Genomic DNA, 16,550 nt, shown 5'->3' with positions numbered 1-16,550 from the left:
TTTATCTTGCTCTGAAGAATACATTTGTTTATAACAGGCATGATCTTGAAATCTTCAGATTTAAAGAAACAAGCTCCTGCCAAACATGTTGGGGTCACAGTCACTCATTCATTGTGACATACTTTGGAACATTAAGCCTTTCAAGTGCAACTGAAGAGTACTTACACTGGATGACATCCAATTCTTCCTAAATTATTTAATCTTAGATGATGGAGATTTCTATATCACTATTGTGACATGCTCATTACACTAGGGTTTGCAAACAAAGATTGAGATTGTGACTGTATGTTCTGGAAGTTGATATGTTCTGCAGACAATGGGACGAAAACAGATTAACTCTGCAGGGCAGTGAAAACAAAGAAGTAGAGCTTCTATAAGACTGAGACCACAGTAATAGGAATAGTCAGTAGTGCTAGGTAATTCTGTTGGGGTTATTCTAAAGTGTTCATACACTTTAGAGATGTGTTTGAAATGTGATTCGGCCTCCGAATCACAGCACAATCACTTTAAAACCAAAGGCTTACACAGCCCCTTTAACACAGAGGAAAGCAGGTCCATAACCACTCCTCCTCCTTTCGCCACCACTTCCATAATCACAGCTCCCCACCACCACCTCCAGCTATGATTGTGCACTGGTGGAGCATCTCCTTGCTGTCCCTGCCTGACGCCGGCAGATATATGGCCACCGCACATGCACTCTTTTACACATGTCTCCCCATAGTTGCCTCTTTTCCAAGGTAAAGAGCCCCAGATGCTGTAGCCTATCCTCATAAGGAAGGTGCTCCAGGCCCCTGATCATCTTGGTTGCCTGCTTCTGCACCTTTGCACCTTTTCCAGTTCTACAATATCCTTATTAAGCTATGGTGACCAGAACTGAACTCAGTACTCCAAATGCGGATGCACCATAGATTTGTATAAAGGCATTATAATATTCGCATTTTTATTTTCAGTCCCCTTCTCTGATGATCCCTAGTATGGAACTGACCTTCATCACGGCTGCTGGACACTGAGTCGATACTTTCAGCTGAGTCGACAAGAGGATGTTACGGAATGGAGGTGGGGTTCAGACCAGCTAGGGACATTGTGGTACCACAGGCAGAATATGCAAACAGTGGCAGCCCTTCCCAGCACACTAAACTAATACTGGCAGAATACAGAGGGTGTTTCTGCTCTGCAACCCTAATGACATGCAAGGAAACTGCAGTGGAACTTTGAATACAAGATAAGAACCTATTTCTCTGCACAGAGGTGCACCTAGGTAATTTTGGAGCCTGGACCTAAAGTCATTTGGAGCCCCCCCCCCTGCAAATTAAGCATCATCATGCTCAGCCAGCCATGCTCAGACCACACCACCTGCGACAGACTAAAGAGGATTTGGGGGGCCCCTGGGGCTGTGGAGGCCCTGGACTCCGGCACGGAAGTCTAAGGGAAAGAGCGCTTCTGTCTCTGCATATATTCCCCCACTCCTATTGAAGAAATCACCCCTTACCATATGGTAATCTCAAGTATCTGGTTGAGCTTGCTCTGGAGCACAGTGACCTGCAACAACAACAGTCATTGGTATAAACGGTGACGAGAAAGTGGGTCCCACTGTGCTGTGGTGCCATAAAACCAAAAGGTGCCTACCCAGTTCCCTCCTATCTGAGAAATGCCTTTAAACCTTGCACTGCAACAAACCCCCAATACTCAGTTTTTGTATTCTGTATAAACAAACCTGACTTTTTAAAGTAACAGTTTGACTCTGTTTGCCCATTTGGGATACCCTGGGGTGACAACACACTGTCTGGACCTGATCTAGAAAGTTAGGGTAGACAGGAGGTGAACAGAGGTGGCCCTTCCATAAGGCAGGATGAGGCATTTGTCTCAGTCATGGGTTTGAGGAGGGGCACATGGTGCGGCAAGCATGGACCTTCCAGTCATCACAGGCATACTGGCCTGCAGATGGAGGTATCATATTATCCTTCACTGCAGGCAGCAGATGGTCTTGGACCCCCCCACCCCCACTCCGCTGGACGTGATGATGGAGTGACTTTCTTGCCTGAGAAGGCTCCTCCATCACTGCCACATGACAGGCACAAGTAGCCTCAGAGATTGGCAGTGGGCCCTTCTGAGAGACCAAGGCAGCTGCCTAATTATGCTGAACCTCTGTTACTAGATGTGGAATTTCTTCTTCTAAAATGGAATGTTTATGTGTATATGGTACTGGAGAACAAGAGAAAGAAAATTAAAGATTCCCCCCCCCCCCTTAAGCCCTGTTCTTCATTAAATGGTTATGAGCCAGCAAGTTCAGTATTAATCGGATACTTACTTGAGGATTGCACTGGAATAAAATAGGGTGAAGCACAGCTCATGGATCTAGAGAGGATGATTCAGTACAATAGTCAGTAATTCATATTTGGTATACTTGACAGCACCCAAAATATATTAGTCTGCTGAAGACTATTTTTTCCCAAGGAGCCTTCAACAAAATGGTGTTTTCCCTCCCTCCAAGGTACAATAAATCCTTGATTATGGTAATAACCCAGCACTGCAAATAAATATTGGGTGAGTTCACTGACTAAACAGCTACCACGCTTTTTAATTCCTAAGGACTTTTCCTTAGGTTTTTATCTGAAATAACTGTGAAAAAGTCTATTAAAAATTGAAAGAAAGTGAATTTATTTACATTTCCTGTCTTTTTTCAAAAGGACATGATGAAGGTCATACTGCCCCCACCCCCCGCCATGAACTGCCTTTAATAACCCTTTGGAAAATTATTGGAAAATTATTATTGAATGCTAGTGTGTGCTGAAATAGGAGCAAACTTTATAAAATCTTCATTTAAACTCTTTTTAAAGCCAAAGAAACCACAGAACCCCCAAATTTGCATATAGTATCAAAATAGGCCAAGGGGCTATTCTGACAATCTTCAAAAATCGGGCTAGGCTCTCCTAGCCTGATTTTTGCAGATCATCAGAACCACCGGGCTCGGCTGTGAGCCCGGTGGTTCTAGAGCGGGTTACCCGCTCAAGAACCCCTGCCCCAAAACCAGGTTTGCGGAGCAAGCACTTCGCAAACCTGGTTTTTTGGATTGTGAGTAGCTTCAGCGTGGCTTCACACCACACCTACTCATGAGTAGACCCCCGGCGTGGAGGTGAAAAGCCACCTCCCGACTCCTGGTTTCTCCCCAGTATGCCCTGCATGCTTGCGCACGGCATACTGGGGCTTCTGGGGGCCGCACAGCCCCTGAGCTCCCCAGCCCCCACCAGCTCCGTCATGGAGCCAGTAATCATGTGGGCGGCCAAATCAACAAACCTTAAGGCATGCAAATAGCACAATTCTATGAGGCTGTTCTCATGAGCAGCCAAGATTGGACTGGGGCAGTTAAGCCTGGGCTTGGCTTTTCGTGGGAACCGCCAGGAGCTGATCAGCTACCTGTGGTGCCATGGCGGCAAACCTGGCTAAGAAGCCTGGCTTTTAAATGAAGTTAAGGGAGCAAACATTCCCTTAACCCTATTTACCTGATTGTGTGTCAGTGTTGGTTGCTTTCAGCTGGTGCTGAACCACTGATGGGCACCTGCCCATTGCTGGGGAGATCCCCACAATGCACTGTGCACTCGTGTGGTGCTTTGTGGTATTTCTGGGGGCTGGGACAATGGGTCCCATCCCCTGCACCGCACATGGCAGCTGTGGACCATCCGGGCATGCAATCTGTGCACTCAGACGCCCAACCAAGATCGTCTGCAGGGAAGGCAAGCTTCTGCTGCCTTCTCCGCCACCTGCCCTCAAGCCCTCTCATGCAATCGTGAGAAAGCACTCTATACATGTTTGCCTGGAAGTGAGCCCCACTGAGCTCAGTGGGACTTGTTCTGAGGTAAGTGTGCATGGGATCACTGCCTAAATCAGCAAATGTTTTGTGTTTTATAAAGTATTCCATCAGTGAGACCAGCCTTGAGAAGGTTAGTGGGGAGAGCGGGCTTAGCCTGCTCTCCCTGCACGAGAGCAGGCTGCAGCCTTGGGTGGCCAGATCAGCCTCCCACACAACTTCCAGATTGGCTGCCCACATGACTGCTGGCTCCATCACGGAGCCGGCGGGGGCTGCGGGGGTTGGGGGCCACGTGGCCCCTGGAAGTTCCAGCATGCTCTGCGCAAGTGCACAGAACATGCTAGAGAGACCCCTGAGCCGGGAGGTGGCTTTTTAGCATCCTGGTTGGGGGTCTCCTCATGAGTTGCTGCAGCGCGGAGCCGAGCTGCGGCAACACACAATCTGGAAACCCCAGTTAGCGGAGCACTCGCTCCTCTAACCTGGGCTAAGGGGAGGGCTGCAGAAGCGGGTTACCCTCTTTGAGGCAACTGAGCTCGCCTGCGAGCCCGGTGGTTCTCACAGTCCGCTAAAATCAGGCTAGGCTCTCCTAGCCCGATTTTAGCCCATCATGAGAAGAGCCTCACTGAGTCTTCTCATGTGTGGTGGAAGCCGGGTCAAGGGAGCCCAGCCTGGTTCCCACCGCGCATGTGAACTGCTGGGAGCTGTGCAGGTCCCAGTGGCAAGCCTGCTTAATTGCCCCCCTTAAACGAGGTTAGTGGAGCACGTGCTCCGCTAACCCAGTTTGTGTGTCGCCGTGGTACGGCTCTGCGGCAACTCATGAGTAGCTCTCTGTGTGTCGGGGAGGCAACAAGCCTCCAGGTGTCGGGGGCTCCCCAGAATGTGCGGGGCATGCTGGGACTCTCAGGGGCCAGAAGGCCCCCAATCCCCACTGGCCCAACCAGCTCTGTGACGGAGCCAGTGATCATGTGGGCAGCTGATCTGGCCACCCAGGGTGAGCTGCCTGCTCGCCTGTGGGGAGGGCGGGTCAAGCCCGGTCTCCCTGCAGAACCTTCTTAGGCTCTCCACACTGCTCATGTGGAGAACCTTCTTATCTTTCTTTTTGCACCTGCAAGTGCTCCTTCATAACCAAACTATTAGTTTACTAGTATTGATTCAATGTACACTTGGTTTTTCTACATTAACATGTACTCAAAGTGGCTTACAAGTTTTGTTTATGAAAGAGTACAATAAAATCAACACATTAACTGGCCGATGTTGGTTGCTGGCTCCTTAGCCCTCTGAAGTGCCGAAGCAGCAAGAGGTATTTGGAGGGGAATAGATATTCACTGTCACTCACTTCTCGTATGCTTGTTGCTGTTCTCTCCTGCTGCTCTATGGGAGCCACTGCACCCTCCAGATATAGACACAGGGCTTCCCCAGGGACCGAGTCCTCCCACTGGCTGATGGTTGTTAGCTCCCCAGCCTTCCTCAGTGCTGGAGCAGCAATGAGAAGTGTTTGAAGAGGAATTGATGTTGACTCTAATTCTCTCCAAGCCTCTTGGCTTTTGGTTCTGTTCTCCTGCTGCTCTGTAACATGTAAGACAGAGAGCATTTAGTGTGCAGATAGGTTCAGAAGGTTAAACTTGAAAGGCAAATTAGTACAATTTATAGAAATGGGTTTTTCTTGGTGAATCAGGTCACTAGTAATTCAAAACATTTTTTTTTAAAGATGCATTTCTAAATCTGGCTTACAAGCTAGTACCTGATGGGGAAAGGCTCATTCACATCTAAAGGGAAAAGAACATTCATGCTGTAATTATACAGTTTCTCAAAATCAATTTCCAACATTGAATCCAACGGCCTAGGGGGCTGACGGCAAACTTCCATTGACCCCAAGCATTATCTATCAGTCTAAGAAAAAATAAACAGAAACAAAGAAATATACTCCACAATAAAAGCTCTGCATAGTCAAAAGAGATCTCCAAACAAATCTCTTAGGGAACTGGAATTCCTCTCTGTTAATAGGTAAAGTATTTCAAGGTTGGGCAAAGAATGATCACCCATCCTTTGTAATGTGGACCAGTTGGTGACTTGGTTGTCACAGTAATGGCAAGAGGTAGGATTTGTGAAAAACCTACTAGGAAAGCCTAATGAAGGAAAACCTTTCCTTTATTATTTAAATTAATGGTTGAGTGTGTCCCAAACTTTAATTAGCCCTGCCTCCAGTCAGTCAGGCATTTACATTCTTCTAGTATCCAGCAATGTCCTGGCTCTAATTAACCCATTTGTTGACTCCTTTTTGGAACAAGGTTTCAGTAATTATTCATAATAAAAGGAGTCACTTTGAAAATCTGATTGGTTCATCAATCAGATTTCTGATTATCAGTACACAAGAATAAAATATGATCATTTCTGAGTGACGCATATCAGGGTAATGTTGAACTTTTTAACAAATATAACCTTAAGGAAATATATTAAAAGCATTTAACTTTACATCTGGATCTGAGCACATACCCAGCTGGGGCCATTCAAAACTAGGTTCTACTTGAGAGGTGCCCTTCTACTAGCTGCTGATTCAGAGATGGCCTTCTGCTAGTGAAAAATCTCTCTCCTGCTCACAGGAGAACTGTTTCTGACTTAGCAACAGGGAGGAATAGTTCTGTTCTTATCCTAGAGTTCACAGTTCTGACAAACTTCAGAGTTGTACTCATTGAGGCTATTCTCACGATGGAGAAACCGGAGCCCAGCCTAGTTTCCCTCCATTGTGAGAACCACCGCAGGCTAGCCCACTTAAGAACCCCTCCTCTAAAATGAGGTTAGTAGAGCACTTGCTCTGCTAACTACATTTTACTGATCATGTGCTACCATGGTGACACATGAGTAGACCCCTGACTGGGAGGCTACAACAAGCCTGCTGGCCTTGGGGGTCTCCCCAGAATGCCCCGTGCATTCGCGCAGGGCATCCTGGGACTTCTGGGGGCCAGGTGGCTCTCGATCCCCGTCATCCCTATCAGCTCCATGACAGAGCTGGTAGTTATGTGGGCGGGCAATCTGGCCACCCAGGGACATCTCTCTGCTCATGTGCAGGGAGAGTGGCTTAAGCCCGCACTCCCCGCCAAGCCTGGGTAGGCTCCACACGTTGATCGTGTGTACAGCCTCCTTAATTAGGTTATCTCATAGTCTCACTAAACTTCTGTTGTTTACTGTAGGAGTTTAAAATGACATTTAAAAAAAAAGGGGGGGGGAGAATTACACCTCCAGTCCTTCAAGTGCATCGCCAAGGAACACTTAGCAATGGACTTGGTGCAAGGCCAAGATGTGCCTCAGCAAACTGCAGGTTTTATAGACTTTAACCTGAGAAGACAGGGGAACAGAAATAAGCTCTAGTGGTGTGCACGGAACCACACAGCGCAGTCCGGCACTGAGGGGGGGGTCTACCTTTAAGGGCGGGGGGTAGAACTTACCCCTCCCGCCGCTCTTCCCCCTCCGGCGCTGTGTTTTAAATTGAAGTTTTCGGGGCGGCAGCGTTCCTCCCTGCCGCCCCTGCCCCCGTCATTGCCCGGAAGAAGCAGTAATAAAAGCACACATGTGTGCGTCGCGGCATGCGCCTGTCGCCCTCGTGCGTGCGCGCCGCATACGTCACACGCACGCTGTGTGTGATATATGCGGCACGTGCGCCACGACGCGCACATGCGTGCTTGTATTACTGCTTCTTCCGGGCAACGAGGGGGGCAGGGGCGGCAGGGAGGAACGCTGCCGCCCCGAAAACTTCAATTTAAAACACAGCGCCGGAGGGGGAAGAGCGGCGGGAGGGGTAAGTTCTACCCCCCCGCCCTTAAAGGTAGACCCCCCCTTCAGTGCTGGACTGCCGGACCGGTCAGTTTCTGAACCGGTTTGGAGGCCTCCAACATGGCCTCTGAACCGGTTGGTGCACATCCCTAACAAGCTCCAATTGGTTCCAGCTGGTCACACTCTTCTCTCAGGCATTTCCCAGATGGTGGGCTTAACCACAGGATTATGTGAGGTAAAGTAGAGCGAGTTATGAGGTAATATGCTAGTTGCATACAAGTGCAATAAAGATAATTCGAAGAAACCTGGGGGCCATTCACATAGGGCTGATTTAATAGGGTTGCTGTTGGTTCCTTCCATTTCCCCCCATGTTCCTGTTGGTTCTCTCCAGCATTTTTTTCCATGCACCGTTCAAATCTGTGTAGGGTGTACCATTCCCAGAGTGGTACACTGGGAGCGTACTATTCTCAGTGATACTTAACGGTGAACATAAGAATAAGTAGGCTTTTCTTAAAGCCTTGCTTTTTTCTATTCTTTTTTCCTAAACATTTGCTTGGTGATCTTGTGGAATATTGTTCTATGCACCTGCACGGTGCAGGAGCATAGAACAATATTATGCAAGATCACCAAGCAAATGTTAAATATATAGAGAGAGAAAATAATGAGGTTTAAAGAAAAGATGCTTGATCAGCATGGCCCCTCCATACATCTCAGAAGAAACATCAGTGTATACTGGATATATTAAGGTATCCAAAAAAGCCATTGTAAAAAGTGGAACTTTTTCACACGGAGATAATGTGGGCTAAGCTCCAAAGCTCATGGAAAAACCTGAATTGTATATGGAATGCTCCTGATATCTCGCACAGACTTCAATGTGAATCCGCCTGATGTGTAAACATACACCTGCCCTTCCTGAGGTGAAACACTCCCCAGTCCTCTTTCAGTAAGCTACAGGTTTTATATAATTTAATTTGAAAAGGCAGGGGAACAGAAACAAGCTCCAATTGATTCCAGCTGGTCACACTCTTCTCCCAGTCTCTGGTCAAACACTCCCCCATTTCTGACTTAGCAGAAGAGTGTGGTATGAGCAAAATGCCCCCCAAACCAGAAGAGTTTTTCTGTGCGTAACCTCTTTTCAAGTCCTTTTTCTAGTCCACTAGAGTTATATACTCGCATGTCTTGTACTGTAATGTGACCAGATACATTTTGGCTCTGCACTGGGAAGTCGTCTGCTTGTACAAGAGGGGCAAACTTGGCACTCCAGCTGTTGTTGAACTACAGCTTCCATCATCCCCAGCCACAATTGATGGGATGGTGGGAGTTGTAGTTGAGCAACAGCTGCAGGGCCAAGTTTTCCTACCTCTGTGAGTATTTGTGTAAGAGTTCATAGACTTAACTAAGTATTTTTCTTCTTCAATTCACTGTTCTTTGGATCCAACACAGTAAACGAAGACATATTCCTTGTTGAAGAAAAGTATAAAAGTAATGATATTAACACCGCTGTAACATAGTATCTGGTAATGAGATCCTGCCTCTTTCAGCCACTCGGGTTCAAACTTTGCCAATGCATTTGTTAACATAAGAGTCAAGAGATGGATAAAGCTTGTTAACCGTACAGCTGACAGCACTAAGTACTCATGCTTAATGTGGTTTGTCTCCTCCAGTGCAGCATGGTTTAATTAATCTGCAATCTACACATTAAATCAATTAATGAAATAGTAAATTAATGACACCATTAATTAGCTAATGCTTTCAGCCCTATTATTAAAACACTTTGAAGTTTTGTTGTTTAAAGATTTGAAGTTAGAAGGCACCACTGAGATTCTGTGGCATTTAATCTTCCTGGGTGCTTTCCAGACTAGACCCTACAATGGGGTCAGGACGAATCTCGGAAGTGTGCTTCCACACTTCCTGTGTTGTGACACCCCAGTCCCTACATGGACAGCAGGGTGCTGTTTAAATTTTCAATGCCTTGTTGCAAATTTAATTGCTGCAATATCAAGCAAGGATGTTGCATATCCGGCGTAAAAAAGTTGCTAGTTTTGGGGGTTGTTAGTTCCTGTGAGACTGCTCCCCCTGCTGTTTACGGCCTGAATGTGACTAGCCTGAACAGAGGCATTTTGCTGCTAATGAGCAGCTAGTCTGGGAAGCGCCCTGATGACCAGGGGGTATTTTTAATAGCATTTGAATTCACATCTGGATCTGAGCATATATTCAGTTGGAGCCATTCAAAAGTAGGTTCAGCTCTAGTACTGCTGCTTTACTGATTTGTGAAATAGGATGAGTGGGTATTTTGGTAACTGTAATTATTAGCAAAACCTTTACTCATCTATTGAAAATTCAGTGAAGCCATTTTGACACAATTGAAGTCCTTGGATATTTGATTTGTCTTCTGTGGATAAAGGATTGTACTCAAACCCAAGCAAGTTTAATTTATGCCCCACAAACATTTTATAATTCTACATGTGTATGGATTAATACACCAGAAGTCATTGGAGGCATTTATTAGTTTAATGGTTATATATTCATGACATACAACCATACTTTTCTTTAAATTCTTTGCTTGCTTGTTATGCTTTAAAATAATTTGCTGATATCACAGAAAGGTATTTTCAGAGGGAAGAAAGAGGAAAATAATTGAAACTCAAGACAAGTTCAAAAATAAGAAAAACAAAATGCTTGTTTCCTGTCCAATATTTATTGGCTGGAAAAGGTTTTCTTAATTCCTTGAGCATAAAAAAGCCCTTTATTTTTTATAACACAAGTTCATAATGGTGATTTGTCATCTTGTTTACAAAAGGCATTTCCAACATCAAAGTGAAATTTGATGAATGCAACCAAAGTTACCCAGATACTCAGCACATTTGAAAGGTGTAGATTAGAGTAGGGATGTGCACAGAACAGGACTTCTGTTCTGTTCTGAGCTCAGAATGGAATGCAAATCCCCGGAACGTTCTGCCAGAACAACTAGGTACACCGGTTGGCACTGGCTTCTGATTGGCTTGCAATCTCCTTGCTTCTTGGTTGGCTTGTTATCATACAAAAATAAGCCAAACAAGAAGCAAGGCTCTTCAAAAGAGCCCTTAAGACACATTTTTTCATCCAGGCTTTTAGTAATCTTTGAATGTTTTTTAATTTTTAAATTGCTGTTTTTAACAGTTTGGTTTTTTTTGTATTTCTTGTGTTTATTTTTGTGAACCACCTAGAGCCTTTGGAGTCAGGCGGTATATAAATTAAACAAACAAACAAAATAAGGAGATCTCAAGCCAATCGCAAGCCAGTGCCAAGAAAAGGAAAACAGCATGCCAAAATGGTGCTCAGAACATTCTGACTCAGAATGGGGTCATTCCTAGCTCAAAACAGGCCCTTTGTTTGAAGGGCATTCTGTTTTGAGCTTCGAACACTTGAAACAGCGCATTTCAAGTTGGAACATTCCAAGCTTGGAATGTTCTGCACATCCCTAGAGGAGTATCTTTTAGAATGCCTCACTGCTAGTTCTTAATTTGATTAGATCATTGCTGTTGAACTAGCTGATTGGTTCTCCCCACAGCCTTTCCATTTGTTTCTATGTCAGGATGTTGGTTGTGCATGGACATATTAAAAAACCTGTATCATAGCAAAAGAAATGAGAGATTGACAGTCTTACTCAAACACAAAGTGTACTCATTACATGTGTACAGTCTTTGCTATAGTATGGTCAGGACCATACTTTCCATGAGGGAAAGTAAGATGGTTGCCTCAGGTGTGTTGGGGGGGGGGGGAAGTGGCTGGCACTGCCACCCTTCTACTACAGGCACCATCTTGTGTGATGGGTATTCCCTTTCTTCTCTCTCTCCTGCCCCATCTGCCAGAGTATCTTCTTCTCCCCCTCCCCTCATTCCAGGAGACGGAAGGGAGTGGAGATGAAGGAGTCAGCTGCTGTGGTCCAGCAAGAGGGAAAGGCAGAGAAGGAAAAAGAAAGAAAAAAGACAGAGGGGGAAAGCAGCTGGCATTTGGCACCTCGCCACACATGGCCAAAGGGCTGGGCCACCCTTGAGCATGGGGGAGATACCATGTAAGTCCAATAAATTTTGTTTGTAGAAGACTGAAGCTGTGGAGGAATCATTCTCTGTTCCTCCATACCTTTTGCCACTGCTACCAAGTAGACTTTTTGTATGGCTGAGTCCAGGGGGTGGAACCACCACTGAGTAAATGGGTTCAAAGCACCCGGACCGCCACCCCTCAGGGGCTGTGTGTCATGCCCCAGACATGCGCCCCACATCTGAGGTCAGACGCATGGGGCGTGGCTAACCGTTCCCTGCATCTGACATCAAACACTGATGTAGGGGGCGGGGCTAGGGCTGAGCAGGCCTCCCTCTGCGCCTGGCTGAGTCCACTGCAACAGCCCTTCAAAAATGAGCAAAAACAACAACAAAAACCCCACAAAAAAACCCTCCAGTTGTGTGGAAAGGCATATAGGCATGGGGTGCAGACAAATCAACAAGGAATATACAAAGAAAAAAATACAGACTCAAAACAGTTACTTACAGAGCATGTCAGGGAAAATAAAAAGCTAGAAAAATACATTTACTATCTGGCTTTATACTGGTCCCTACATAAAGTCCTCTTTCTTTCTTCTCAGTGTCTGACTTGCTGGGCAGTCCTTGTCCTGGTTACAGCACAGGTCTGGGGCTCAATCCAGTCTGGCCTTTCTTTTTCTTTTAGTGATTTCACCTATTTTCCTCCCGCAACTTCTCTCCTGAAGATGGACCAACTCCATTGCAGACAGATTCTTTTTCAGGCTTTTTCTAGTTGTTCACTCTTTGCTCTCCTGAATCCTCTGGTCTGCTATGCTGAGCACCTCTGGATTCACACTGTGCTCTCCTGAACTCACTCTCTGCTCTCCTGGACTCACTCTGACTTTGTTCTGCAACCTCCAGCTCTGCCTCTCTCCAGCAGACTCACTTCTACTCTCTCAAACTCATTCTACATATGTGCATTTTTGCCCCAACTGTTTCTCAGCCCAGCCAATCAGAACAAACAAAATTTCCCTCCATTTTAAAAATATCTCTCCCCCCTGAAAAAAAAAAATCAAATGTCAAACTGCTAAAAAACAAGTATGAACTTGACCCTGCACCTTCTCCATGCCTAAGGATTTGCAAGCACAGAAATCCTATTTACAATAATGCAAAGGTTTTAGGAATACTAATGCAATATAGAATTAATTCATAATACAAGGGCGATTTACAAAAAGAAGAGGTTTGGGGAATATTAATACATTTTACAATACAGGGGCTTAGTTAGAGAAATCCAAGAGGTCTAGGCCTCGTTCCTCCATAGAGGCCATGACCACTGGCCCCCACTTCCTGATTCTCAGGTGCCCATTGTTGATTGATCTGCTCCAGAGTATTATACTTTTGGGTTAACATGGGGAATCAGCTTGACTACAGGGGAGCAGTCTATCACAGTATTAATCTTGAGCAAAGCTTTGGTCTGGAAATGAGGAAGTGTATATGCAGTTTAAAGATTTATTTGTGGGAAAGGGGATACAGAAAATGGAAGGCTGGCTAGGCAATACAATCTTAACAAGAATCTTATGAAGAGGAACTTTAGCTTAAGGTCCAGATTACAAGTAGATCAACTTAAGACTTGCAGTTGAAAAGGTCTAAAGTGCTGGCTTGGAAGAGAAGGGGGACGAGGAGATTTAGAGAGCAAGAGGTTAGTATTACTGATCCTGATCTGGTGGTGCATCTGGTGCACTTGTAGATGGGCAGCTGAGCAGATTTCCTTGCAGGGGGGAGGCAGCAGAAAAGCAGGAAGAAGAAAGGGCAAGTGGTGTGGAGCTACCACTTGCAAGCTTGAGAATCAATATGGTGTAAATCCAAGCAGACCACTGTGCAGGTCCCAATGCAGGTCCCAGTATAAATTCCAATATAGAGTTCTGAGCGTGTGTGTGTTTGGATCTGATGTCCAGGTGGGCAAATGAATGCCCTGGGGGCATGCACAAGTCACACACCCTTGCTGGAGGGTCTGGAAATGGCTGGGGTGAAGTGTATGTGGATATCTGAATGGGTTATCTTAAAAATCTTATCTAAGAACCAGAATGTCTCTCCAGGTGGAGAGATAAGATTTTCTTAAGTGTTAATGCCTCCGCTTCTGAGTCCTCACCAGCTTATTAGGTTGTTGACAGTGGGGTGGGGATGTGCTGTTCTTATCTGAATTACTGTTATCACTGGAAGGAGGGTGTTAGCTGTTCCTTCTGAGAGTATATTTTTAACCTGTGGCCTACTTTCCCAGCTTTCCCTTCTTCTTGATGGTCATAGAAAGAGAGATTTTGGGGGTGATTCCCTTCAGTCCTTTGTTATGGTGACTTAGGGTTGCATTGCTTCATGCTTTGCTTCTGCTATACAACCAAATTGCATCATTTGCCAAATGTGGGCATATGCAGAGTTCACAATCTCATGAGTGTAGGTATTCCAAAATGGAAGCTGTTGTCCCACAGTTCCAAATCATATAGAGGGATGTTGGTTGCAGCCCCAAGATAAGTGGTTTTGGCAATGCCACCAATTCTTCTAAACCAAATATACACATGTGCAAATGGTATGTGTGTAGGCTCTCTCCATGCAGTCTGTACCTTGCTTTCTCCATCCCCACCAGGTATAGATCAGGAGTACATATCCTACACACATACAGTCTGTTCAAGTGGGCTATGTGGAAAAGAGCTGAGGAATACGATATTGACTACCCCCCATTTTGATTACATGTGTGTAGAAATAATCTGCATCTTGGATTCTGTCTCTGAACCACTGTTTGCTCCTCACCACGTGTACTTATTGGATGTACAGCACAAAGCAAATGTGCTCATTTCCCCTTTTTGCTTTGCTTGTTAATTCTAAGTGGTGAAAGAATTTAACCTTAATGAGTTTTCTGTTTTATAGTTTTTAAAGACTCTTCTATTTTTGTTCTGAGTTCTTTCTTTTAGAAAGAAAAGGTCTTGCATTTTATTATTTGTTTGGAGCTACTAGATTCCATCCAGTTGCTAAGGATAGCAGAATAGCAGTGCAAGGTTCTAACCTCCAACTTTCAAATGGATCAAATAAAAGTAAAAAAACCTCTGCATCTCTCTTTACAGAAAATGCTCAGCATTCCAATTTCCGCTTAGAGAAAAAGCTCATGCTGTCTAATTGATTGCAATAATATTGCTTCTAGTGTAGATCAGCACTTAATTCTGTGATTATTTCCTCTAAGAATTTGTGCTACTCTGTATATTGCTGATTCTTGGTTCTTGTAATAGTACTCTGAAGCCATAATGCTGTCTTCTGAAAATGCTCACCTTGTAGGATCATGTTTTTCTCACATCTGTCAATTCCGTCCCTCTCTTAGGTAGGGGGGAGATGGAGAAGCATCTTTCCATTCCACAGACTTCTGATATCTAGAAGAATGCAGTAAATGCTGTGCCCCCATTTGTTGTAAATCCTTATGAATTTTTCATTGAATAAAGTTGGTGTGCAAATGCAGAAAACAACTTTTGATGATTTCAAGAACATGAATAGGTGATTTTGTGCATTAACGGATCAGTGGGGGGGGGAGGGAGGGAGGGAGGGAGGGAGTGTGTTACTTTTTAGTGATGAAATACAGTTAACATGTGAGTATTAACATAATTCTTAATAGAGAGCTGGCAAAGAAAGTTGCATCCAGAGTTAACTATTTCTTTAAGAATTATGTTTCTCCTCAGAGCCTCTTGGAGAGAAGAATAAAATTTGATCCAATGAATATATACTTTAGGGTTTATTTTCTTGATCTATATATGGTAGCTTGCAATGTACATTTGACCTTAGAATTGTGATTCTGAAAATCTGAAAAACCCCTCTCTTTTCTCTCAAGAATGGAATAACTGTAATATCTTTGTCAGATTCCCCTTTACAAGTATTCCCCTCAAGCCAGCTCACGAGCCAGCTTGCCCATCTCGATGGCCGACCAGGGCTTGGCTCGATTGACCCTGAGTCGCCCAGGGCAGCTCGAATCCGGTCCGGATTCAAGCCAAACTGGGAAAACTGGTCCCATGCACACCCCTATCCTTCAGTGACTGAGGCTGGTCTACATAGTCAATTATGTGGTATAACTGTTCTTTGACTGTATGATTTCACACTGTAGGCAGTGTATGTTTGCATTCTTTGCATGCTCCACCCGGCGGGGGGGGGGGGATAATAAATGAGCAGGATCCAGACTAGTGCTAGCATAAGGCAAGAAAATACATGCCACTAAGCTGTTTGTGCTTCGCATTGTTGTACCACCTCAAACAGAATAAGAGGACTATCATTTGTGGAAGAAGATTGCACAAGAAGTAGCTAGAAGTTGCATGACATCTTCTGCTAGCACAAGAACTCATCTGGAACAGAGTTCCTTTCTTTGTGCAAAGTCCTTACAATACATCCTTCTGCTAGCACAAAAGCTTTATGCTAGTGCAACATTAGTCTGGACGCTGCTCATTGTAGAAAGCAAGTGTGTCAGACTGAAAACTAAACAAGAGCTCTTCTCCTGCATATCTAGCTTTTATGTGTAATGTTGTTGTCATTTTAATTGAGGAAGCATACAATCATGTGATTCCATCTCTACTATGCAGACCAAAGTTATATAGTCCAACAATTATTTCACCAGGATTTCTTAATTTTGTAGACTATCTTTGAGATCTTAATCTGTTTTCTCTGACAGTAGCTGGGATAGAGACAAGGTACTGAGAGCAGGCGGCATTCTGATGTTGGCCATCTGCTTAATGCCTCATCTCTTTGTTTGAATTGTATATTTCCTTTACCTCTATAACCTGCTACAATACACATATCTGTCCTGTGGCACCTTTATGGGACAAAACACAGATGACTCATGCAGGGCTGTAAACCCCTTGGGAAGTGTCTATGGATCCTTGCTTTAAAGCCACTGTTCCTTATTAGTCCCCATAACAAGTTCTTGGGTACAAGGTTGTTATATCAGAGACCTACAA

General features: G+C 44.8%; 1 protein-coding gene across 13 annotated transcripts in view; it reads left to right on the top strand.

Annotated features, from left to right (window-relative positions):
* The window catches only part of CTNNA3 (catenin alpha 3), a 1,115,062-nt gene that overhangs the window by 216,064 nt on the left and 882,448 nt on the right, over window positions 1-16,550 (top strand). The window contains exon 8 of one of the 13 annotated variants that reach the window (XM_053307751.1): window positions 11,457-12,294. The exons of 11 other annotated variants lie outside the window; for them this stretch is intronic. In XM_053307751.1, the coding sequence (XP_053163726.1) occupies window positions 11,457-11,609 (153 nt within the window). In that variant the 3' untranslated portion in view covers window positions 11,610-12,294. Of the gene's footprint in view, window positions 1-950; window positions 1,339-11,456; window positions 12,295-16,550 lie in introns of those variants that run through there. One more of the 13 variants, XM_053307755.1, reaches the window with a different exon arrangement.

Source organism: Hemicordylus capensis, chromosome 3 (assembly GCF_027244095.1).
Source record: "Hemicordylus capensis ecotype Gifberg chromosome 3, rHemCap1.1.pri, whole genome shotgun sequence".
Taxonomy (NCBI): domain Eukaryota; kingdom Metazoa; phylum Chordata; class Lepidosauria; order Squamata; family Cordylidae; genus Hemicordylus; species Hemicordylus capensis.
Note: the sequence above shows the minus strand (reverse complement) of the source record. Positions and strands in the feature narration are given on the sequence as shown.